Here is a 25,045-nt window from a genome sequence, read left to right as displayed (position 1 = left end):
AGGGGTCACCATTACTACTGAGGCCACGGTTGGGGTCACTATTACTACTGAAGCGATTGTGAGGGTCACTATTACTGATAAAGCCACTGTGGGGGTCACTTTTACTACTGAGGCCACTGCGAGGGTCATTACTATTACTAAGGCCACTGTGGGGTCAGTATCACTACTGGGCCCACTATAGGGTTGCTATTACTATTGAGGCTACCGCGGGGATCACAACTACTACTGAGGCCATTATGGTGGTCACTATTACTACTGCTGGTGTCACTATTATTACTGAGGCCACTATGGGGGGATCACTATTACTACTAGGGCCACTCATTACTGAGGCCATTATGACTGCTAGGACTGATATCGGGGACACTGTGAGGGTCACTATTACTGGAGCTGATATAGCGGACACTGTGGCTACTGTTGGGGACACTATTACTGCTGAGGCCACTGTGGGCGTCACTAATACTACTGGGGTAGATATAAGGGACTGAGGCCACTGTGGGCGTCACTATTACTACTGGGGCCACTGTTTGGGGTCACTATTGGGACTGATATATGGGACACTTACTACTGGGGCCACTGTGAGGGTTATTAGGACTACTGGGGCTGATATATGGGACACTATTACTATTGAGGCCACTATCCCAAGCTGACTTACGGTATGTTTACACGTGGCGGAAATTTCTGCAGCAAGTTCCACATTCAAAAAACTATTGGTGCAGAATTTGACTGTAAATCCTCTACGTACCCGCGGGTGATTTCATACTCTGCGGCGCTCGCCCTCCCCTCCAATGTCTTCCTGCAGTCAGCGCTCACTAGTTTCCTGTCCCCAGCGGCCTGGTCAGGTGCGGTGTCGCTGGTCAGGTGAGGCCGCTACACGCAGCTGGGAACCGGAATCCGGGGAGCGCTGACAGCAGGAAGCCTTCGGAGGAGGTGAGGGGGGAGCGCCGCATAGTATGACATCAGCTGCGGGTACACGGCTGATCTCCAGTCATAATCTGCAGCCCTGGTTCAGATTATGACTTGCTCCCTGTCTTTTTTGAAACGGTCCTCTACTTTTTATGACGGAGGTTAAAGCCTGTGTCGTGATAAGCCCCGCCCCTGACCACACCCCTCTGTCCCGCTTTGACCCAGGGAAAATCTGGTCACCTTACCTAAAGGCGTGTTCACATGATGATTTGCATCAGATTTCATCCTTTCAATTGGATTCACATTGAAGGTGTGAAATCTGCAGCCAATCATGTGTGAGCACCTACTGCAGGGGGCGCCACATGGAAGCCGCTCAGCACTTGCCCACAGCATAAGTGATAACTTGCTGAGCAGTAGAGATCCGCTCGCTGGGACCCCACAGTACTGAGAACGGGGGTCCGCACAGTCACATGGCCTCTACAGTCATTACAGCGGGACAGCTGGCGGGGGCGAGCTCAAGCGCTCGCCGGTCTGACGGTCTCATTGAAATGAGGAGCTGTGGGGGTCCTGTGAGTGAGAAATGGCTTGTATGGTGGGAGACCCCCGTTAACAAGTGTAGAGAGAAGAAGAGCAAGAACAAGTGGTTTCAGAACTTCGAGGCGCTCGATTTGTGATCACATGGAGATATTACTGCAGTCATACATGGACCGCCCCCTTTATTAGAGCCCCGCCCCTTTCACAATTGGCGCTTGTTTATATAACTTCATCCAAGCACCAGTCCGCTCCACGGTTCGTGATACTTCAGGAATGCTTGAGTCTCTCTAGAAGCAGTCAATGTCGCTCCAGCGCCCAATCAGGAACAAGTAGCAGGAAACCGATGTCCATGGCTGTAATGGATCCCCATGATGTCTGACGGACAGCACTGACTCTAATGGGGTCTATGGGGGGGTCCTGCACGGTGTTCAGCGAGTTGCGCCATTTTACTGGCTTTGGTGGAATCTGTGATGGATCCAATGCAGACGGGACGTACGGTTCTGCATGCTGCGCTATTCTTCCCATCCAATTTGACAGATTTACCAAAAGAGGCTCCAAATGCAGCAACCAGCCATAAAGTGGCGGCCCTGCGGCCCTTCGTCTCTGCAGATTTCTCTCTGATCTGCTTCCAGTCGTCCAAGATGGCCATCCCAATTTTCTAGCTACCTGTCTGGCCAGAGAGCAGCCACACTGGATGGGTAGTCTAACCCTTCCTCAGACTCGGGTCCTCCGACACATCGGGCAACAAAAGAGTCCCATCATTGACGGTCAAAGGCAGCAGTTTGGGCATCATCCCGGGCATCATCCCATGAAAGGTCGACAGTACCCCCGGGAGGCGTAGAATGTGTCCAGCAACATGATGTTGGTGTTCGATGACTCATTTGCAACCTAGTCATGGTGAGTGACCTTAAGCAGGTGGCAGTCACCGTCTAACACTAGCAATGCACTGTGGGCATTTGGTTGTCTGAAGATGGTCAGCCCTCTTGGAGGACTGATAATGGGACCAGCAGATCTGAGGGACATCGGCACAAAAGACCAACAGCAGGAAATATAACCGCCCCTCTGATCCCAGGGCAAAATGTTATCCCGAAACTGGAGGGGTGCTTTAAAGGGAGTGCCTTACCTCCCCTTCGGAATCATTTGCAGCGCCTTATCAGTGATTACAGGGGTTGTCTGGGCTCTCCTACTGATGACCTATCCTCCGACTTGACCATCAGTAGTTCATGGAGGGGGGCCGCCGCTCTGGCTCCCCATCCATCAGCTGATTGTCCATCCCTGCTTTCACTGCAGCGGGCCGAACAGCGTCAGCACCAGAGAGGAGTGCTAGCTTCACTGCCGCTGCAATCAATGGGAGCGCCGCGCTGCTCAGGGCAGGAGGTGGAGTAGCCCTGCAGCGCTCTCAATGATATCAATGGGAGTGAAGCGATGTAATCACTTCCCCCGTCCACTGAGGACAGCAGCCGGACGATCAGCTGATGGGGATCCATGAACATCCATTGGCTATCCAGAGGAAAGGTCGGCAGTTGAATAGAGCCCAAAGTTATCTAAACAGGCTCCTTCACTGCCCATCCGCCTGGCCAACCTGTAGAAAGGCAGGTATTTAGGTCCAGTAGGTGGACCTCACCGTTCCAGCTGCTCCTGGGTCTCTTCACCCTTTGATTGGCATGGATGACATCACTAAGATATCCACAAGCCACGCCAAAGCTCCTGCATGCACCCCGCACCCAGGCAGCGGCATGTGTGGGTGACTCACCCCGCTGTGGGTAGACGCGCCAGCCTTCTCTACGGATGCTCAGCTCCTAGAATGTGCAGACCAAGTGCAAGAGATTTGGCACTGCTTGTGGATGATGTGAGAATGCCAACCACAAGGGAGAGGCGGCATGTTTACAGAAGAAACTCTGGGCAGCTGGACTCATCTGTGAACCCCTAACACGCACTCCTTCTGCCACATGAGGGCCAGTGGGGTGCCGTGGCAGCTGAACACCAGTCAATAGCATTTGGGTCTGCTCTGGCCTGTGATTGCTATAAGACAAAATGCATTGCAGTACTAAAATATTGCAGTGTATTATCAGAGCACCATAGGTTCAAGTCCCCTAAAAACCCTATATAAAAAAAACAAAAAAAACAAACACGTTTGGCGCCTGTAACGACCCGTACAATAAATTAATATACTTTTTATTCAGTACGGCAAATACTATAAAAAGAGGGGGGAAAACTGAGATAAAATACTTTTATTATTTCACTTCCTAAAAGAACACAATAAAAAGTGATTGAACAAGCCATGTGCAGCCCAATATGGTGCCAATACAAACTACAGTTCACCACCCAAAAACCGGCCCCCATACGGCCGTGCCAATGGAGAGGAAAGTCCTCCAAAAACCTTATTGTCCTTAAAAGGGTTGTCCCGCGATAGCAAGTTGGTCTATACACTTCTGTATGGCCATATTAATGCACTTTGTAATATACATCGTGCATTAAATATGAGCCATACAGAAGTTATACACTTACCTGCTCCGTTGCTGGCGTCCTCGTCTCCATGGCTCCATCTAATTTCGGTGTCTTCTTGCTTTTTTAGACGCGCTTGCGCAGATGGGTCTTCTCCCTTCGGCTCAGCTCGGCAACAGCGGCGTTTTGACTCCGCCCCTGTCACATATGTCGATTCCAGCCTCCTGATTGCCTGGAATCGGCACATGTGACGGAGGCGGAGCTACGCGATGATGCGTACAAGGGGGCAGAGCCAAAACGCCGCTGTTGCCGAACCGAAGGGAGAAGACCCATCTGCGCAAGCGCGTCTAAAAAAGCAAGAAGACACCGAAATTAGACGGCACCATGGCGACGGGGACGCCAGCAACGGAACAGGTAAGTGAATAACTTCTGTATGGCTCATAATTAATGCACGATGTATATTACAAAGTGCATTATTATGGCCATACAGAAGTGTATACCCCCACTTGCTGCCGCGGGACAACCCCTTTAAGACCAAAATGTGCCGCGTAACTGAGCGGTTAAGAAGGGCTGTCCATGCGTGCCAGCACTGCGCTCGCCCCCTGATCACTTCAGGGGTAGGATTTTGTTACCTTTAATTCTTACTAATCAAAGTTTTTTTTTTAACTCATTTTTAAATAATTGTTTTTAGTTCCAACAAGGGACTTGAACTTCTGATCGTTTGATCGCTCATAGAGTATGCTGCAGTACTTAAATATTACATCATACCATGACTTGACAGGCAATGGAGGCCCCTGTCTGCCACGTCAACTGAATGGCACCTCACGGGGGACGTTTGGGACCCCCGAATAACAATTGGAGCATTTTAATGCCACCGTCAGAATTGAAGTCGGCATTTAAAGGGTCAACAGTCCTGATCAAGGCTGACGTTGATCACGACTGTTGCGGACGGTGGCAGCTGTCAAAGATGGCCGAAACCTACCACGTAGGAAGCGGGATCAGCTGCTGATGTTGCTCCATACAAACCCTGCACAACCCGGATGTAAATGTAGGTCCTGGCCATGAAGGGGCTGAAGGGAACTCGTCCGCATGCCTGAGCCCTGACCATTACCATACGGGGCTGAAAGGTGAGAGAACACGGGGTTCGGGGAGCCGTGTCTCCGGCACACCGAGGCCCCCAATGCAGCGCTGCGATGAAATCAGCAAACAGTGCAACTCTTTTGAGAATGGTCCCACGTAGACGAACGAGAGAGCGTGCACATAGCCCTCTGAGTTGTGCCATGTATGCCCACTGATTTCTCCAGGGCCCAGCACTGGCACGGGGGAACCGGTGAGTATAAGGAACAGCATACTGTATTTTATGGGCCTCAAATGTGCCGACAGGTTCCCTAGAAGCCTCCATGTACCCTTGTGGTGCTGTCCATGAGAAGCATTGCCTCCACCTGCACTCATATTGATGGCCTCTCACCTGGCCAACTAGAACCTTACTATGCATGGATGAGGGGGCAAGACCCCCTGATACAGCTGTCTGCATCTGGGTACTCTGGTTTGGCTTACAGCCCTAGTCATGTTGTAAGATGTGCTAAAAGGTCGGATATTAACTGCCTTCCAATAGGTGGCGCTGTAAAGGATTATTCCGTCACTCATTTGCATAGACGACTAGACAGGCACATCGGGGTCGTAAACATTTGGTTTTATAGTAGTTAGAAGAATCTCTAGTCGCCTCCAGAGTTTTCGGGATTCGGGTAATTGCAGTGGTCAAGGGAGCAGCGGGTAATGCAGAATAGGGAGGCTCAACCCCAAATGTCCTGTAGATATCTGCGCTCACTCTTTAATGAGGCGAGCGTCTTCATGGCTTCCAGCTTGTCCACACCCAGCTCAGCACAGAGAATATCCACTAAAGCCGTGTTAACATCCTGCGCCATATTTTTTGCATCCCCGCAGACATAAAAGCATCCGTTTTCTTTGGTCAGTATTCGGACAACGTCCCGAGAGAAAAGCCGTAGGCTGTCCTGAACGTATTTGGACCCACAGTCATTGGTGGTGCCGGGCGGCTCTCTCGAGAAGCTCACCTCTAAGCGGGTTAATGTACCACTTTCAACAAAACGCCTGAGTTCCTCCCTAAATAGATAGTCCTTCTGGTGGCTGCGGCAACCAAAAAACAACCAGGTGTCTCCAAATACGCATTCTTGCTTCTGTCGACGCTGCGTTTCTCTGTGCTGCAAGAATCCAATATATGGTGCGATTCCGGTTCCCGGACCAACCATGATCATAGGGACCGACGAATCCGGTGGCAATCGGAATAAGGTAGACGGCCGCATAAACATGGTTATCTGTGGTTCTCCGCCGGTGATCGCCGCGGGCTCGGATTCTTCAACATATCCTCTGGCAAGTTCGGCGAGCCAGCCCGTACACACCCCTTTCCTCGGCAACGTTCGCCCTGAGCAAGCTTCAAAGCTCATAACGTTAAAGAGAAAGAACAGCTTTCCTGGATGAAACAGGCTGGAGCTGGCAGCGGAGTACGACCGCGGCTGTAATTTCGGGAGATGCTCTACTAATAAGTCTAATGGAGGCCGGCAGCTTGGGAAAGTGTTGAGAAGGTCCAACACGCTGATGGCGCGGTCTCTAATGAAGCCGTTATAATCTGAACTGCCCTGCTTGCTACAGAGTTCCAGCAAGCGCCTCTTCTCCGCAGCGTCAGACGCACACTCCGCCAGGGCCCGCAGAAAGGCCTTCTTTGGCGCTGCCCGTATTTCGAGGCACCATGTCAGCAGGGATTCCAGAGAACAGTTTTCCGGGATATAACCAGGTACGACCGCCCCTCTCTTTTTTGTCCCGGATTTAACGGTCAAGTGGACTTGGCGATCCTTCTTATCCGACAATCCAAGCTTGTCAATGAGATCGGTCACCTCGCCGGGAGGATTCGGACAAACGATGCTAAAGGAATCCCCCGGCTGGAGGTCAATTGTAGTGTTTGCAATGTCAAGCTCCAACATTAAAGTGGTTTTCAGGGCATCTTTAGTTGTGAGTCTCTTAGCCTGCCTGATGGGAACCGAGAACATCTCATCTTCAGGGTGAAGACGACGCAAATCAGTTCCCTTTGCTACCGAGTCCAAAATAACTGCGTCCAAAAATGGAGGAGGCAGAGCCGGGATATTAAGGCTGCACTGGCACAGAGGCGGCACCGAGTGGACAAGTGAGTGCTCGATGCTGCCGGCATCTGACCCCGCTTTATTTAGGGATGTGCCATTTGTACCCGGTTCACCTTCAAGGCTCATAGTCTGTAGGTGCAAATCCAAATTTCCTGGTACTTCCATAATATTTTTGTTTCCGTTGGTTGCATCGTTGGAGACCTTGATCGTCTTGGTACTTCCGGCCCTACATAAGAACTCTCTATCTAAGGCATCCCAGAGGCCTTTAATCCAGGGGTCTACCACCATCTCCAAGCCTACACAATCATCAGCATAGCCAGTGTCATAAAAATGTTTGGCCCCCAACTCTTCAAGTCTCCGGTCAACAACCTTTCCACCATTGCAGAAATAGGTGTATTCAGAGTCTCCGAGAGCCAATAGTCCATATCGCAGATGGACAAAGTAGTCATCTGGTAGCTCCTTGTTTCGAATGGTCTTCACAAACTTTAGAGCAGCGTCCGGTGGATCTCCAGTCCCGGTGGTAGAAATGACGAAGACCACCGGATCCTTTTCGTTCTCCAAGCTAAACGTATTGACATCCTTCAGTGAGACTACGTCAGCCACAAACCCGTACTGCTCTGCCTGTTGGCTTATCTCCTCAGCGATGGCTTGTGATTGTCCCTTCTGGGTGCCATAGAGTAGCAGGAATCTCCTCCTCAGTGCGACGCTCATCGCAGACCCGCAGAGAAGGAGTCCAGTCCTGACGAAGGAGATGGGAGATATTGTTCTAGAAAGAAAGAGAAGAGTTTGTTAGAAATCGGCTTCAAGGCCAGTCTATAAAGCGAAGACAGCAACGTGTAGAGCAGAGGACAGGCCAGAGACATCTCATCAGGATGTGCAAGGACTGAAAGCTATACCAGATCCAGGGGGAACAGCCTTCAGATCGCTGGGGGTCCAACCACTGGGACACTCACCCACAGACGACGAGTCTGGTGAGAGCAGCGGCACTTGTCCCGTCATTTCAATGGGACCACCGGAAATATGGGAACAGGAGATAGCTTTATTCCTTGCCACACATCTAGCTTGGATACAAAATGTGATACAGGCAGGCATGGAGCCTCTAGTACCCTGTTGTACCGCCTCTAGCTTGGATACAAGATGTGATACGGGCAGGCATGGAGGCTCTAGTACCCTGCTGTACCACCTCTAGCTTGGATACAAGATGTGATACAGGCGAGCATGGAGGCTCTAGTTCCCTGTTGCACCGCCTCTAGCTTGGATACACGATGTGATACATAGGAGATGAAGGCTCTAGTACCCGGTTGTACCACCTCTAGCTTGGATACAAGATGTGATACAGGCAGGCATGGAGGCTCTAGTACCCTGTTGTACCGCCTCTAGCTTGGATACACGATGTGATACATAGGAGATGAAGGCTCTAGTACCCTGCTGTACCACCTCTAGCTTGGATACAAGATGTGATACAGGTGGCATGGAGGCTCTAGTACCCTGTTGTACCACCTCTAGCTTGGATACAAGATGTGATACAGGCAGGCATGGAGGCTCTAGTACCCTCTTGTACCGCCTCTAGCTTGGATACAAGATGTGATACGGGCAGGCATGGAGGCTCTAGTACCCTGTTGTACCGCCTCTAGCTTGGATACAAGATGTGATACGGGCAGGCATGGATGCTCTAGTACCCTGTTGTACCGCCTCTAGCTTGGATACACGATGTGATACATAGGAGATGAAGGCTCTAGTACCCTGCTGTACCACCTCTAGCTTGGATACAAGATGTGATACAGGCGAGCATGGAGGCTCTAGTTCCCTGTTGCACCGCCTCTAGCTTGGATACACGATGTGATACATAGGAGATGAAGGCTCTAGTACCCGGTTGTACCACCTCTAGCTTGGATACAAGATGTGATACAGGCAGGCATGGAGGCTCTAGTACCCTGTTGTACCGCCTCTAGCTTGGATACACGATGTGATACATAGGAGATGAAGGCTCTAGTACCCTGCTGTACCACCTCTAGCTTGGATACAAGATGTGATACAGGTGGCATGGAGGCTCTAGTACCCTGTTGTACCACCTCTAGCTTGGATACAAGATGTGATACAGGCAGGCATGGAGGCTCTAGTACCCTGTTGTACCGCCTCTAGCTTGGATACAAGATGTGATACGGGCAGGCATGGAGGCTCTAGTACCCTGTTGTACCGCCTCTAGCTTGGATACAAGATGTGATACGGGCAGGCATGGATGCTCTAGTACCCTGTTGTACCGCCTCTAGCTTGGATACACGATGTGATACATAGGAGATGAAGGCTCTAGTACCCTGCTGTACCACCTCTAGCTTGGATACAAGATGTGATACAGGCGAGCATGGAGGCTCTAGTTCCCTGTTGCACCGCCTCTAGCTTGGATACACGATGTGATACATAGGAGATGAAGGCTCTAGTACCCGGTTGTACCACCTCTAGCTTGGATACAAGATGTGATACAGGCAGGCATGGAGGCTCTAGTACCCTGTTGTACCGCCTCTAGCTTGGATACACGATGTGATACATAGGAGATGAAGGCTCTAGTACCCTGCTGTACCACCTCTAGCTTGGATACAAGATGTGATACAGGTGGCATGGAGGCTCTAGTACCCTGTTGTACCACCTCTAGCTTGGATACAAGATGTGATACAGGCAGGCATGGAGGCTCTAGTACCCTGTTGTACCGCCTCTAGCTTGGATACAAGATGTGATACGGGCAGGCATGGAGGCTCTAGTACCCTGTTGTACCGCCTCTAGCTTGGATACAAGATGTGATACGGGCAGGCATGGATGCTCTAGTACCCTGTTGTACCGCCTCTAGCTTGGATACACGATGTGATACATAGGAGATGAAGGCTCTAGTACCCTGCTGTACCACCTCTAGCTTGGATACAAGATGTGATACAGGCGAGCATGGAGGCTCTAGTTCCCTGTTGCACCGCCTCTAGCTTGGATACAAGATGTGATACGGGCGGGCATGGAGGCTCTAGTACCCTGTTGTAGCACCTCAAGCTGGGATACAAGATGTGATACGGGTGGGCATGGAGGCTCTAGTACCCTGTTGTACCGCCTCTAGCTTGGATACAAGATGTGATACGGGTGAGCATGGAGGCTCTAGTACCCTGTTGTACCACCTGTAGCTTGGATACAAGATGTGATACAGGCGGGCATGGAGGCTCTAGTACCCTGTTGTACCACCTGTAGCTTGGATACAAGATGTGATACAGGCGGGCATGGAGGCTCTAGTACCCTGTTGTACCACCTCTAGCTTGGATACAAGATGTGATACAGGCAGGCATGGAGGCTCTAGTACCCTGTTGTAGCACCTCTCGCTTGGATACAAGATGTGATACAGGTGGCATGGAGGCTCTAGTACCCTGTTGTACCACCTCTAGCTTGGATACAAGATGTGATACAGGCAGGCATGGAGGCTCTAGTACCCTGTTGTACCGCCTCTAGCTTGGATACAAGATGTGATACGGGCAGGCATGGAGGCTCTAGTACCCTGTTGTACCGCCTCTAGCTTGGATACACGATGTGATACATAGGAGATGAAGGCTCTAGTACCCTGCTGTACCACCTCTAGCTTGGATACAAGATGTGATACAGGCGAGCATGGAGGCTCTAGTTCCATGTTGCACCGCCTCTAGCTTGGATACAAGATGTGATACGGGCGGGCATGGAGGCTCTAGTACCCTGTTGTACCGCCTCTAGCTTGGATACAAGATGTGATACGGGCGGGCATGGAGGCTCTAGTACCCTGTTGTAGCACCTCTAGCTTGGATACAAGATGTGATACAGGTGGGCATGGAGGCTCTAGTACCCTGTTGTACCGCCTCTAGCTTGGATACAAGATGTGATACGGGTGAGCATGGAGGCTCTAGTACCCTGTTGTACCACCTGTAGCTTGGATACAAGATGTGATACAGGCGGGCATGGAGGCTCTAGTACCCTGTTGTACCACCTGTAGCTTGGATACAAGATGTGATACGGGGGGCATAGAGGCTCTAGTACCCTGTTGTACCGCCTCTAGCTTGGATACACGATGTGATACATAGGAGATGAAGGCTCTAGTACCCTGCTGTACCACCTCTAGCTTGGATACAAGATGTGATACAGGCGAGCATGGAGGCTCTAGTTCCCTGTTGCACCGCCTCTAGCTTGGATACAAGATGTGATACGGGTGGGCATGGAGGCTCTAGTACCCTGTTGTACCGCCTCTAGCTTGGATACAAGATGTGATACGGGTGAGCATGGAGGCTCTAGTACCCTGTTGTACCACCTGTAGCTTGGATACAAGATGTGATACAGGCGGGCATGGAGGCTCTAGTACCCTGTTGTACCACCTGTAGCTTGGATACAAGATGTGATACAGGCGGGCATGGAGGCTCTAGTACCCTGTTGTACCACCTCTAGCTTGGATACAAGATGTGATACAGGCGGGCATGGAGGCTCTAGTACCCTGTTGTACCACCTGTAGCTTGGATACAAGATGCGATACGGGGGGCATGGAGGCTCTAGTACCCTGTTGTACCGCCTCTAGCTTGGATACACGATGTGATACATAGGAGATGAAGGCTCTAGTACCCTGCTGTACCACCTCTAGCTTGGATACAAGATGTGATACAGGCGAGCATGGAGGCTCTAGTTCCCTGTTGCACCGCCTCTAGCTTGGATACAAGATGTGATACGGGCGGGCATGGAGGCTCTAGTACCCTGTTGTACCGCCTCTAGCTTGGATACAAGATGTGATACGGGTGAGCATGGAGGCTCTAGTACCCTGTTGTACCACCTGTAGCTTGGATACAAGATGTGATACAGGCGGGCATGGAGGCTCTAGTACCCTGTTGTACCACCTGTAGCTTGGATACAAGATGTGATACAGGCGGGCATGGAGGCTCTAGTACCCTGTTGTACCACCTCTAGCTTGGATACAAGATGTGATACAGGCGGGCATGGAGGCTCTAGTACCCTGTTGTACCACCTGTAGCTTGGATACAAGATGTGATACGGGGGGCATGGAGGCTCTAGTACCCTGTTGTACCGCCTCTAGCTTGGATACACGATGTGATACATAGGAGATGAAGGCTCTAGTACCCTGCTGTACCACCTCTAGCTTGGATACAAGATGTGATACAGGCGAGCATGGAGGCTCTAGTTCCCTGTTGCACCGCCTCTAGCTTGGATACAAGATGTGATACGGGTGGGCATGGAGGCTCTAGTACCCTGTTGTAGCACCTCTAGCTTGGATACAAGATGTGATACAGGTGGGCATGGAGGCTCTAGTACCCTGTTGTACCGCCTCTAGCTTGGATACAAGATGTGATACGGGTGAGCATGGAGGCTCTAGTACCCTGTTGTACCACCTGTAGCTTGGATACAAGATGTGATACAGGCGGGCATGGAGGCTCTAGTACCCTGTTGTATCACCTCTAGCTTGGATACAAGATGTGATACGGGCGGGCATGGAGGCTCTAGTACCCTGTTGTAGCACCTCTAGCTTGGATACAAGATGTGATACAGGTGGGCATGGAGGCTCTAGTACCCTGTTGTACCGCCTCTAGCTTGGATACAAGATGTGATACGGGTGAGCATGGAGGCTCTAGTACCCTGTTGTACCACCTGTAGCTTGGATACAAGATGTGATACAGGTGGGCATGGAGGCTCTAGTACCCTGTTGTACCACCTCTAGCTTGGATACAAGATGTGATACAGGCAGGCATGGAGGCTCTAGTACCCTGTTGTACCACCTGTAGCTTGGATACAAGATGTGATACAGGCGGGCATGGAGGCTCTAGTACCCTGTTGTACCACCTGTAGCTTGGATACAAGATGTGATACGGGGGGCATGGCGGCTCTAGTACCCTGTTGTACCGCCTCTAGCTTGGATACAAGATGTGATACAGGCAGGCATGGAGGCTCTAGTACCCTGTTGTACCGCCTCTAGCTTGGATACAAGATGTGATACGGGCAGGCATGGAGGCTCTAGTACCCTGTTGTACCGCCTCTAGCTTGGATACACGATGTGATACATAGGAGATGAAGGCTCTAGTACCCTGCTGTACCGCCTCTAGCTTGGATACAAGATGTGATACGGGCAGGCATGGAGGCTCTAGTACCCTGTTGTACCGCCTCTAGCTTGGATACAAGATGTGATACGGGCAGGCATGGATGCTCTAGTACCCTGTTGTACCGCCTCTAGCTTGGATACACGATGTGATACATAGGAGATGAAGGCTCTAGTACCCTGCTGTACCACCTCTAGCTTGGATACAAGATGTGATACAGGCGAGCATGGAGGCTCTAGTTCCCTGTTGTACCGCCTCTAGCTTGGATACAAGATGTGATACGGGCGGGCATGGAGGCTCTAGTACCCTGTTGTAGCACTTCTAGCTTGGATACAAGATGTGATACATAGGAGATGAAGGCTCTAGTACCCTGCTGTACCACCTCTAGCTTGGATACAAGATGTGATACAGGTGGGCATGGAGGCTCTAGTACCCTGTTGTACGTCCTCTAGCTTGGATACAAGATGTGATACAGGCAGGCATGGAGGCTCTAGTACCCTGTTGTACCACCTCTAGCTTGGATACAAGATGTGATACAGGTGGGCATGGGGGCTCTAGTACCCTGTTGTACCGCCTCTAGCTTGGATACAAGATGTGATACAGGTGGGCATGGGGGCTCTAGTACCCTGTTGTACCGCCTCTAGCTTGGATACAAGATGTGATACAGGTGGGCATGGGGGCTCTAGTACCCTGTTGTACCGCCTCTAGCTTGGATACAAGATGTGATACGGGCAGGCATGGAGGCTCTAGTACCCTGTTGTACCGCCTCTAGCTTGGATACAAGATGTGATACGGGCAGGCATGGATGCTCTAGTACCCTGTTGTACCGCCTCTAGCTTGGATACACGATGTGATACATAGGAGATGAAGGCTCTAGTACCCTGCTGTACCACCTCTAGCTTGGATACAAGATGTGATACAGGCGAGCATGGAGGCTCTAGTTCCCTGTTGTACCGCCTCTAGCTTGGATACAAGATGTGATACGGGCGGGCATGGAGGCTCTAGTACCCTGTTGTAGCACTTCTAGCTTGGATACAAGATGTGATACATAGGAGATGAAGGCTCTAGTACCCTGCTGTACCACCTCTAGCTTGGATACAAGATGTGATACAGGTGGGCATGGAGGCTCTAGTACCCTGTTGTACGTCCTCTAGCTTGGATACAAGATGTGATACAGGCAGGCATGGAGGCTCTAGTACCCTGTTGTACCACCTCTAGCTTGGATACAAGATGTGATACAGGTGGGCATGGAGGCTCTAGTACCCTGTTGTACCGCCTCTAGCTTGGATACAAGATGTGATACGGCGGGCATGGAGGCTCTAGTACCCTGTTGTACCGCCTCTAGCTTGGATACAAGATGTGATACAGGCAGGCATGGAGGCTCTAGTACCCTGTTGTACCGCCTCTAGCTTGGATACAAGATGTGATACGGGCAGGCATGGATGCTCTAGTACCCTGTTGTACCGCCTCTAGCTTGGATACACGATGTGATACATAGGAGATGAAGGCTCTAGTACCCTGCTGTACCACCTCTAGCTTGGATACAAGATGTGATACAGGCGAGCATGGAGGCTCTAGTTCCCTGTTGTACCGCCTCTAGCTTGGATACAAGATGTGATACGGGCGGGCATGGAGGCTCTAGTACCCTGTTGTAGCACTTCTAGCTTGGATACAAGATGTGATACATAGGAGATGAAGGCTCTAGTACCCTGCTGTACCACCTCTAGCTTGGATACAAGATGTGATACAGGTGGGCATGGAGGCTCTAGTACCCTGTTGTACGTCCTCTAGCTTGGATACAAGATGTGATACAGGCAGGCATGGAGGCTCTAGTACCCTGTTGTACCACCTCTAGCTTGGATACAAGATGTGATACAGGTGGGCATGGGGGCTCTAGTACCCTGTTGTACCGCCTCTAGCTTGGATACAAGATGTGATACAGGTGGGCATGGGGGCTCTAGTACCCTGTTGTACCGCCTCTAGCTTGGATACAAGATGTGATACAGGTGGGCATGGAGGCTCTAGTACCCTGTTGTACCACCTCTAGCTTGGATACAAGATGTGATACGGGTGGGCATGGAGGCTCTAGTACCCTGTTGTACCGCCTCTAGCTTGGATACAAGATGTGATACAGGTGGGCATGGAGGCTCTAGTACCCTGTTGTACCGCCTCTAGCTTGGATACAAGATGTGATACGGGTGGGCATGGAGGCTCTAGTACCCTGTTGTACCGCCTCTAGCTTGGATACAAGATGTGATACGGGGGGCATGGAGGCTCTAGTACCCTGTTGTACCGCCTCTAGCTTGGATACAAGATGTGATACGGGGGGCCATGGAGGCATACAAGCTCCACATTTGTGCTAATTGAGCCTCTAGTTCATGTAATCTTGTAGGCTGTGGAAGTTGTCGCCCCCAGATGTTCCCATACATGTCCTATTAGTGATATATCCGGTGACCGGGCAGCCACGGAAGTGTGACAGTGTTGTGGGGGCTCCTGTGACCCCCTTGTGTGTGCGGCCGAGCATTATCCTGCTGGAAGCCGCCATGAGAGGAACACATGTGGCTGCAGGATGTCCTGAACGCATATTAGCAGTTTACGCTTAGGTTAAGCAGCGCTGCTGATTAGAGCCACCTGATTGGCTCTTCGGCACCATGTGACTACACAGCGTGCATGCGCATTGCCTTCAGCAGCCGTGCACTACACACTACAGTTAAGCAGCACGGGGTTAGGGTTAGGGTTAGGATTACCTAAACCTAACCCTAACCACTAACCGTAAACACTAAACCTAACCCTAAACCTAACCCCGTGCTGCTTAACTGTAGTGTGTAGTGCACGGCTGCTGAAGGCAATGCGCATGCACGCTGTGTAGTCACGTGCTGCCGAAGAGCCAATCAGGTGTCTCTAATCAGCAGCGCTGCTTAACCTAAGCGTAAACTGCTAATATGCGTCCTGAACATATCACTGAGCGGTCATTGTCCCTCTTATCACCACTAGGGGGGACCTACTGTTGGATGTGATGGATGCCCAGACCATCACACCAGCAGGGGGCAGTGTGCCACGCCACAGCAGAGGCAGGATTGAGGCGGCACACTGTGGTCTCCGTCGTCAGCGCCCAGACTAAGCCTGGATTCATCACTGAAGACACCCGGATCCCCTCCGCAGCGCTCAGTTTCATCGCTCACGACATCACTGCAGACGGAGGCGACGGCGGGCGTGCAAGAGGCCCCACGTCTCCAGGGGGCGACGGCGGGCGTCAGGGGCCGCACAACTAATCACACCACAACTCTCATCATTCACAGATCAGGTTTTATACGCCTCCTTTGGGGGGCGGAGGGTTAATATGCTGATGGCGCTATTATAATATACACCTTGTAGTTCTGGGGAGGATACAAAAAACAAGGGGTTCAGCGGTGGAAGGGTTAATGAGACGCCCCCCCCCCCAGAGCTCCGCCCCCGCGCAGGTTTTTTCTACACGGTTTTGAAGGTTAACCCCGGTGGGGCCGGTGACGGACGGACAGATGGACGGACGCGGCGCCTTCAGGATCAACTCCTGGTTGTGGCTTCAAAAGCTGCACCAAAACCGCATGTCTGCCCGCGGCCGGACGGGGGCGACTCGCTGCGCCATGTGCCTGCTGGCAGCGCTCCGCCTGTGTTATGGTGCACTTACCTGTTAGGTTAGTCTCTTCTGGTGGCGGCACTGTCCACAGAGGAGCACGCCGTCGGCCATCTTGGTTGGGGCAGCATGTGCTTGTTCCCTATTGGCTCTCTTCCTGGGCGGAGACAGTTCTGTTTAACCATTAATGCACTGGTGCTTGATTTCCTGGAGTCATTCTGCTGCCATCTAATGGTCTTTGGTGTTACTACACTGCCTGTAGAGCGCAGTGTTCGCCGCTGTTTCTCGCAGTGCGTTCGCACAAGCGGGCGTGATATCATTCAGAACCTCGGGCCGATATCGCACTCTTCATCGTGTACTTTCTCCTGCGATCCGATGTGTTTTGCGCACCCCTTCTCTGCCGTGTGTCAGAATAGCATGTAGTAGAAGTAGGAAAAATAGAACATTTGCACCGGCGTGAAAAAGGCGTCTACACGGCCATAGAGGATAATGGCGATTGTGAAGCAGGCAGTGTTTGGTGGGCAGGCTGCCATTTATCAATTGCTGCCCATCAGTCCGAGAGAAAAATCGCCCGTGTAAATAAACACATTGAAAGCAGCGCGCTCTCGTCACAAGCGACGCCTCGCCAGACCGCATGGGGCCGGATATTGTGACTGCACCCTGAGGCCGGCCTCACAGCGAATAGCACAGTGTCCGGAGGTACAGCCCTCCCACAGGGTCTCACAGACCTGCGCTACAATGCTGCGCTTCTAACACCACGATTTTCAACAGCTGTCTGTTCCATTTTTATGTGTTTTCAAGTTTTTTTTAATGCACCCCATCACAATTATGGGGTCTGTTAAAAAGGCTACTGTGGGGGGGGGGGGGGTCACTATTATTGCTGGGGCTGGTATAGGGGACACTATTACTAGTGAGGTCACTGTGGGGGTCACTATTAGTGCTGGGGCTGGTATAGGGGACACTATTACAAGTGAGGTCACTGTTGGGGTCACTATTATTGCTGGGCTGGTACAGGGGACACTATTACTACTAAGGCCACTGTTGGGGTCACTATTATTGCTGTGGCTGGTATAGGGACACTATTACTAGTGAGGTCACTGTAGGGGTCACTATTATTGCTGGGGCTGGTATAGGGGACACTATTACTACTAAGGCCACTGTTGGGGTCACTATTATTGCTGGGGCTGGTATAGGGGGGCACTAATTCTACTGGGGCTACTGTGGGGGTCACTATTATTGCTGGGGCTGGTATAGGGGACACTATTACTAGTGAGGTCACTGTGGGGGTCACTATTATTGCTGGGACTGGTATAGGGGACACTATTACTAGTGAGGTCACTGTGGGGGTCACTACTATTGCTGGGACTGGTATAGGGGTCACTATTACTACTAAGGCCACTGTTGGGGTCACTATTATTGCTGGGGCTGGTATAGGGGGGCACTAATTCTACTGGGGCTACTGTGGGGGTCACTATTATTGCTGGGGCTGGTATAGGGGACACTATTACTAGTGAGGTCACTGTGGGGGTCACTATTATTGCTTTGGCTGGTATAGGGGACACTATTACTAGTGAGGTCACTGTGGGGGGGTCACTATTATTGCTGGACTGGTATAGGGGACACTATTCCTAGTGAGGTCACTGTGGGGGTCACTATTATTGCTGGGGCTGGTATAGGGGGGCACTAATTCTACTGGGGCTACTGTGGGGGTCACTATTATTGCTGGGACTGGTATAGGGGACACTATTACCAGTGAGGTCACTGTGGGGGTCGCTATTATTGCTGGGGCTGGTATAGGGGGGCACTAATTCTACTGGGACTACGGTTGGGGCCACTATTATTGCTGGAGCTGGTATAGCGGACACTATTACTAGTGAGGTCACTGTGGGGGTCACTATTATTGCTGGGGCTGGTATAGGGGGGCACTATTACTACTAATGCTACTGTGGGGGTCACTATTATTGCTGTGACTGGTATAGGGGGGCACTATTACTAGTGAGGTCACTGTGGGGTCACTATTATTGCTGGGGCTGGTAAAGGGGGCACTATTACTAGTGAGGTCACTGTAGGGGGTCACTATTATTGCTGGGGCTGGTATAGGGGGCACTATTACTAGTGAGGTCACTGTAGGGGTCACTATTATTGCTGGGGCTGGTATAGGGGACACTATTACTACTAAGGCCACTGTGGGGGTTACTATTATTACTGGGGCTGGTATAGGGGGGCACTAATTCTACTGGGGCTACTGTGGGGGTCACTATTATTACTGGGGCTGGTATAGGGGGGCACTAATTCTACTGGGGCTACTGTGGGAGTCACTATTATTGCTGGGGCTGGTATAGGGGACACTATTACTAGTGAGGTCAGTGTGGGGGTCACTATTATTGCTGGGGCTGGTATAGGGGGCACTAATTCTACTGGGGCTACTGTGGGGGTCACTATTATTGCTGAGGCTGGTATAGGGGACACTATTACTACTAAGGCCACTGTTGGGGTCACTATTATTGCTGGGACTGGTATAGGGGGGCACTAATTCTACTGGGGCTACTTTGCAGGTCACTATTATTGCTAGGGCTGGTATAGGGAACACTATTACTAGTGAGGTCCCTGTAGGGGTCACTATTATTGCTGGGACTGCTATAGGGGGGCACTAATTCTACTGGGGCTACTTTGCAGGTCACTATTATTGCTGGGGCAGGTATAGGGGCACTATTACTAAGGCCACTGTTGGGGCCACTATTATTGCTGGGGCTGGTATAGGGACACTATTACTAGTGAGGTCACTGTGGGGGTCACTATTATTGCTGGGACTGGTATAGGGGACACTATTACCAGTGAGGTCACTGTGGGGGTCACTATTATTGCTGGGGCTGGTATAGTGGACACTATTACTAGTGAGGTCACTCTGCACGTGGCAGCATACCTCTAGCTGACTTAGGGTATGTTTACACATGGTAGGAATGCTGGGAATGTCTGCAGCGTAAATTTCCGCAGTTAATTCCGCATCTAAAAAAACAGTAAAAATCTTTACCATTGGTGCAAATTTCGACTAGAAATCAGCTGCATATACGCAGCGGCGCTCCCCCTGCCCTCCTCCGAGGACTTCCCGCTGTCAATGCTCCCCTGCTCTCGGTTTCCAGTGACATGGTCAGCTGAAGCCAATGCAGGCTGCTGTGACCGGGAAGCCGGGGAGTGCTGACAGCTGGAAGCCTGCAGACGAGGTGAGGGGGAGCGCCGCATAATATGATATCCGCTGCGGATATGCAGTTGATTATCAGTCAAAATCCGCCCCAATGGTATGTATTCTGGATGTTGAAATGCTGTATATTTCCTCCCTGCCTTTTTTTGAAACGGCCCTGTACTTTTTATAACGACGGAGGTAAAATTCATATGCTGTGATAAGCCCCGCCCCTGACCCCACTCATCTGCCCCACCCCTGACCACAACCCTATGCCCCGCCCCTGACCACAACCCTTTGTCTCGCTTTGACCCTCGGAAAATCTGGTCACCTTACATTTGCAATGCTTTCAGTCCTGCGATGCTGCATGAAAAAAAAACAATCGCAGCATGTCCTTGCTTTTTACAATATCGCCAATTGTCTCCAAGGGGCTCGGTGGCAGCAGCCAGCTTCCGAGCTGAAGACCCCGCCAATCAACATGAAGGACCTCTCCAAAGGGCAGGCAGCAAAATACAAAGTCAGCGCGTCCAACAAATAAACGTGACGCTGAACGTGAGACAAAGCTGCGACAGATCAGTAACAGAAACACCGGCCATTGGTCACGCCCGTCTGATGCCAGCGGGTAACCGCACGGCTCTTCTTTATTCCGGCTGCGTACGATTGCCAGCATCTTAGAGCACATTCTGCGGTTGTAATAAGTACCGGTGGTGACGTTTTATTCATTATAAGGCTGCCTTCACACGGGCGATAAAATCACACAATTTTGTCGCAATGTGAGAGCGAGTGAAAACGCAGAATTATGGAACCCGTGCATTTCAATGACTTCTTTCCCATCTGCCATGTTTTCTGTCATGCGATGTGGCAAGATTTGGAAATCACAGCATGCCCCATCTTACTACGTTTTGCTTCTTTTCATCTCCCATGTTTCCCTGTGGAGCCTCCGAATTATCACATCGCAATGCATGAAATTGCGATTCTCATGCAATGTGTTTTTAACAGTAGAAGCTCTTATTGTCTTTCGCGTGAGAAAATCGTTTGAACATAAATGCGATTTGCCACGATTTTCTCGCAGCAGAGAAGCCATTTTTATGTTCAGTATGTGGCGGATGTTTTTTTTTTTTATTAATCGCAACTCGATGGACGTCGGAGAACTCAGGAGAGAAGCCGTTTTTATGTGCAAAATGGGGAAAATGTTTTGCTCAGAAATCAGTTCTTGTTCTAGATCAGAAAACTCACAGAGGAACGAAGCAGTTTTCATGTGTAGAATGTGGCAAATGCTTTAATTTGAAATCATACCTGAGAGTAGCCATTTTTATGTTCAGGTTGTGGGAAATACTTCACTAATAAATCAGTTCTTGCTAGACACCAGAGAATTCAGACAGGGTTGAAGCCATATTCATGTTCAGAATGTGAGATATGTTTTACTCTTGTTTCACATTAGAGAAGTCACACAGGAAAGGCACAATTTTCATGTTCACAATGTGGGAAAGGCTTCACTAATAAACCAGTTCTTGTTAGAAATGTTAATGCGAAAATTAATATTTGCCATACAATATGCTTTTGGGTTCCAAATTCTTAGTTAGAGGTAAGCTGAGCTCAGGAGATTGACTCTCACCACAACAACATGGGATGTGATCCAACGTTATCTGTTTATTGATTGACAGGCATCAGTTTTTATAGGGGCATGTATTCAATTACAATACTTCAAATCTATTATAATTCAGCTACTACCACTGGTCAAAGAAATAAACAAACTATAAATATGCAAGATAAAGAATTTAACATCTAAATTGCTGAAGGAAAAGCAGCACAGACACAGTATAATCCTACATGATTAACCAAACACACATCCAATCAATTATGTAGCAATAGCAATGTTTCACCACTTACTTTGAATGCGCTATCCCATTTTTACTATTGTTATATATCAGGGAATTGACGTAGGGGAGGAGCAACTTTTCTTTATTTCTCTGTAACTTGTTTTATTGACAGAACAAGTTTATTCTAGAAGTTACCATTAAAGTTGAGTGAGATGTAGAACAGAAAGCAATCCAGCGCACTAAACGATGAAGAAGAAATGTGTGGAATTACAATATCCATCTGTTATCTAGGAAGCAAATAGAATGCAGATAGAATATATCAGTTGCCGATGCGGGGGTGACAGCAGGTTCAGGATGGCGCCGCAGCTGACAGAGCTGGAGGCCGGATATTTTTTTAACAAATTAAACTTTTATTTCGCAAGAACCGGTATATATTTCTGCTCCATAGGACGGTGCGGAACCTGAATGTTGCATAAGTTTTAACCAGCATTCCACGTTAACAAAATGTCTTAACCCTTAGAAAGGCTTCAATGCACCAATGGTGGCGTATAATCCATCATCTACATGCACTTTCAGAGCTCCACCTACTAGTAGACTTGACGCACTGTGAGTGCTTAAGGTACATCACACAGAGCTGCACTGAATATGGCACATCACCTCCATATTATAGTTTCTCTAATGCGAATATCGCCTCCATGAAGTGCCCTATCATACAGGTACATACACAGTATTAACCCCTGCATAACCAGTACACCATGTTAACCCCCACATTACATAACACCTAATCACTAGTCGAGTTCCTCCGTCACAGTCCATAAAGTCTGTCAAGTCTGACAGTAGTTACTGTAAGCCGACCTCACATATTTGGCAGCTTTCAATTTCTGGATCCACTTCACAGTCATCTATTTTGGGACTGAACCCCTGCCTCATTCCACAGTCTGTGAATTTTCTGCCCTTTTGGTTGACCAGTTACTGCCCCCATTATCCAGGTCCTGCCATCACCTCTTATTGCTGTGCTGCTCCCCCAGCATGGGGACAGCACTTAGGACATAATTCCTCTATGGCTGCCTGCACGTGGTCTCATGTCCTCTCTTATGTCTGCTAGGCCTCTGCTGGGTGCTGCAGAGCACACACTGCTCTCATGTCCTCTCTTATGTCTGCTAGGCTTCTGCTGGGTACTGCGGAGCACACGCTGCTCTCAAGTCCTCTCTTATGTCTGCCAGGCCTCTCCTGTATGCTGCGGAGCACACGCTGCTCTCATGTCTTCTCTTATGTTTGCTAGGCCTCTGCTGGGTGCTGCAGAGCACACGCTACTCTCATGTCCTCTATTATGTATTCTAAGCCTCTGCTGGGTGCTGCAGAGCACACGCTATTCTCATGTCCTCTATTATGTATTCTAAGCCTCTGCTGGGTGCTGCAAAGCACGCGCTGCTCTCAAGTCCTCTCTTATGTCTGCTAGGCCTCTGCTGAGTGCTGCGGAGCACACGCTGCTTTCATGTTCTCTTTTATGTCTGCTAGGCCTCTGCTACGTGCGGTGGAGCACACGCTGCTCTCATGTCTTCCTTTATGTCTGCTAGTCCTCGGCTGGGTGCGGTGGAGCACACGCTGCTCTCATGTCCTCTGTTATGTATTCTAGACCTCTGCTGGGTCCTGTAGAGCACACACTGCTCTCATGTCCTCTCTTATGTATTCTAGGCCTCTGCTGGGGTCTGTGGAGCACACACTACTCTCATGTACTCTCTTATGTCTGCTAGGCTTCTGCTGGCTGCTGCGGAGCACACGCTGCTTTTATGTTCTCTTTTATGTCTACTAGGCCTCTGCTAGGTGCGGCAGAGCACACGCTGCTCTCATGTCTTCTCTTATGTCTGCTAGGCCTCTGCTGGGTGCTGTAGAGCACACACTGCTCTCATGTCCTCTCTTATGTCTGCTAGTCCTCTGCTGGGTGCTGTAGAGCACACACTGCTCTCATGTCCTCGCTTATGTCTGCTATGTGTCTGCTGGGTGCTGCAGAGCACACGCTGCTCTCAAGTTCTCTCTTATGTCTGCTAGTCCTCTGCTGGGTGCTGCAGAGCACATGCTGCTTTCATGTTCTCTTTTATGTCTGCTAGGCCTCTGCTGCGTGCGGTGGAGCACACGCTGCTCTCATGTCTTCTCTTATGTCTGCTAGTCCTCTGCTGGGTGCTGCGGAGCACACGCTGCTTTCATGTTCTCTTTTATGTCTGCTAGGCCTCTGCTACGTGAGGTGGAGCACACGCTGCTCTCAGGTCTTCTCTTATGTCTGCTAGGCCTCTGCTGGGTGCTGTAGAACATACACTGCTCTCATGTCCTCTATTATGTATTCTAGACCTCTGCTGGGTGCTGTAGAGCACACACTGCTCTCATGTCCTCTCTTATGTCTGCTAGGCCTCTGCTGGGTGCGCGGAGCACACGCTGCTCTCATGTCCTCTCTTATGTCTACTAGGCCTCTGCTGCGTGCTGTAGAACACACACTGCTCTCATGTCCTCTCTTATGTCTACTAGGCCTCCGCTGAGTGCTGTGGAGCACACGCTGCTCTCATGTCTTCTCTTATGTCTGCTAGGCCTCTGCTGGGTGCTGTAGAGCACACACTGCTCTCATGTCCTCTCTTATGTCTGCTAGTCCTCTGCTGGGTGCTGTAGAGCACACACTGCTCTCATGTCCTCTCTTATGTCTGCTATGCGTCTGCTGGGTGCTGCAGAGCACACGCTGCTCTCAAGTTCTCTCTTATGTCTGCTAGTCCTCTGCTGAGTGCTGCAGAGCACACGCTGCTTTCATGTTCTCTCTTATGTCTGCTAGGCCTCTGCTGGGTGCGCGGAGCACACGCTGCTCTTATGTCCTCTCTTATGTCTACTAGGCCTCTGCCGTGTGCTGTAGAACACACACTGCTCTCATGTCCTCTATTATGTATTCTAGGCCTCTGCTGGGTGCTGTAGAGCACACGCTGCTCTCATGTCCTCTCTTATGTCTACTAGTCCTCTGCTGGGTGCTGCAGAGCACATGCTGCTTTCATGTTCTCTTTTATGTCTGCTAGGCCTCTGCTGCGTGCGGTGGAGCACACGCTGCTCTCATGTCTTCTCTTATGTCTGCTAGTCCTCTGCTGGGTGCTGCGGAGCACACGCTGCTTTCATGTTCTCTTTTATGTCTGCTAGGCCTCTGCTACGTGAGGTGGAGCACACGCTGCTCTCAGGTCTTCTCTTATGTCTGCTAGGCCTCTGCTGGGTGCGCGGAGCACACGCTGCTCTCATGTCCTCTCTTATGTCTACTAGGCCTCTGCTGCGTGCTGTAGAACATA

General features: G+C 50.5%; 2 protein-coding genes across 2 annotated transcripts; one reads left to right on the top strand and one right to left on the bottom strand.

The window, feature by feature from the left end:
* Nucleotides 1–4,362: 4,362 nt before the first annotated feature.
* On the bottom strand, nucleotides 4,363–16,878 carry MTRR (5-methyltetrahydrofolate-homocysteine methyltransferase reductase). Its single transcript, XM_066602290.1, has 2 exons — nucleotides 16,791–16,878; nucleotides 4,363–7,800 (listed from the first exon to the last, which is right to left on the bottom strand). Exon 2 carries the CDS (start codon nucleotides 7,743–7,745, stop codon nucleotides 5,676–5,678), a length of 2,070 nt encoding a protein of 689 aa, XP_066458387.1. The 5' UTR covers nucleotides 7,746–7,800; nucleotides 16,791–16,878; the 3' UTR covers nucleotides 4,363–5,675.
* A 2,799-nt stretch (nucleotides 16,879–19,677) lies between these two features.
* On the top strand, nucleotides 19,678–21,355 carry LOC136628684 (gastrula zinc finger protein XlCGF71.1-like). Its single transcript, XM_066604790.1, has 3 exons — nucleotides 19,678–19,690; nucleotides 20,987–21,184; nucleotides 21,237–21,355. The coding sequence occupies exons 1-3, from the start codon at nucleotides 19,678–19,680 to the stop codon at nucleotides 21,353–21,355; spliced, it is 330 nt and encodes a 109-aa protein (XP_066460887.1).
* The last annotated feature ends 3,690 nt before the right edge of the window (nucleotides 21,356–25,045 follow it).

The sequence above is a fragment of the Eleutherodactylus coqui genome, chromosome 5, assembly GCF_035609145.1.
Source record: "Eleutherodactylus coqui strain aEleCoq1 chromosome 5, aEleCoq1.hap1, whole genome shotgun sequence".
NCBI lineage: Eukaryota > Metazoa > Chordata > Amphibia > Anura > Eleutherodactylidae > Eleutherodactylus > Eleutherodactylus coqui.
Note: the sequence above shows the minus strand (reverse complement) of the source record. Positions and strands in the feature narration are given on the sequence as shown.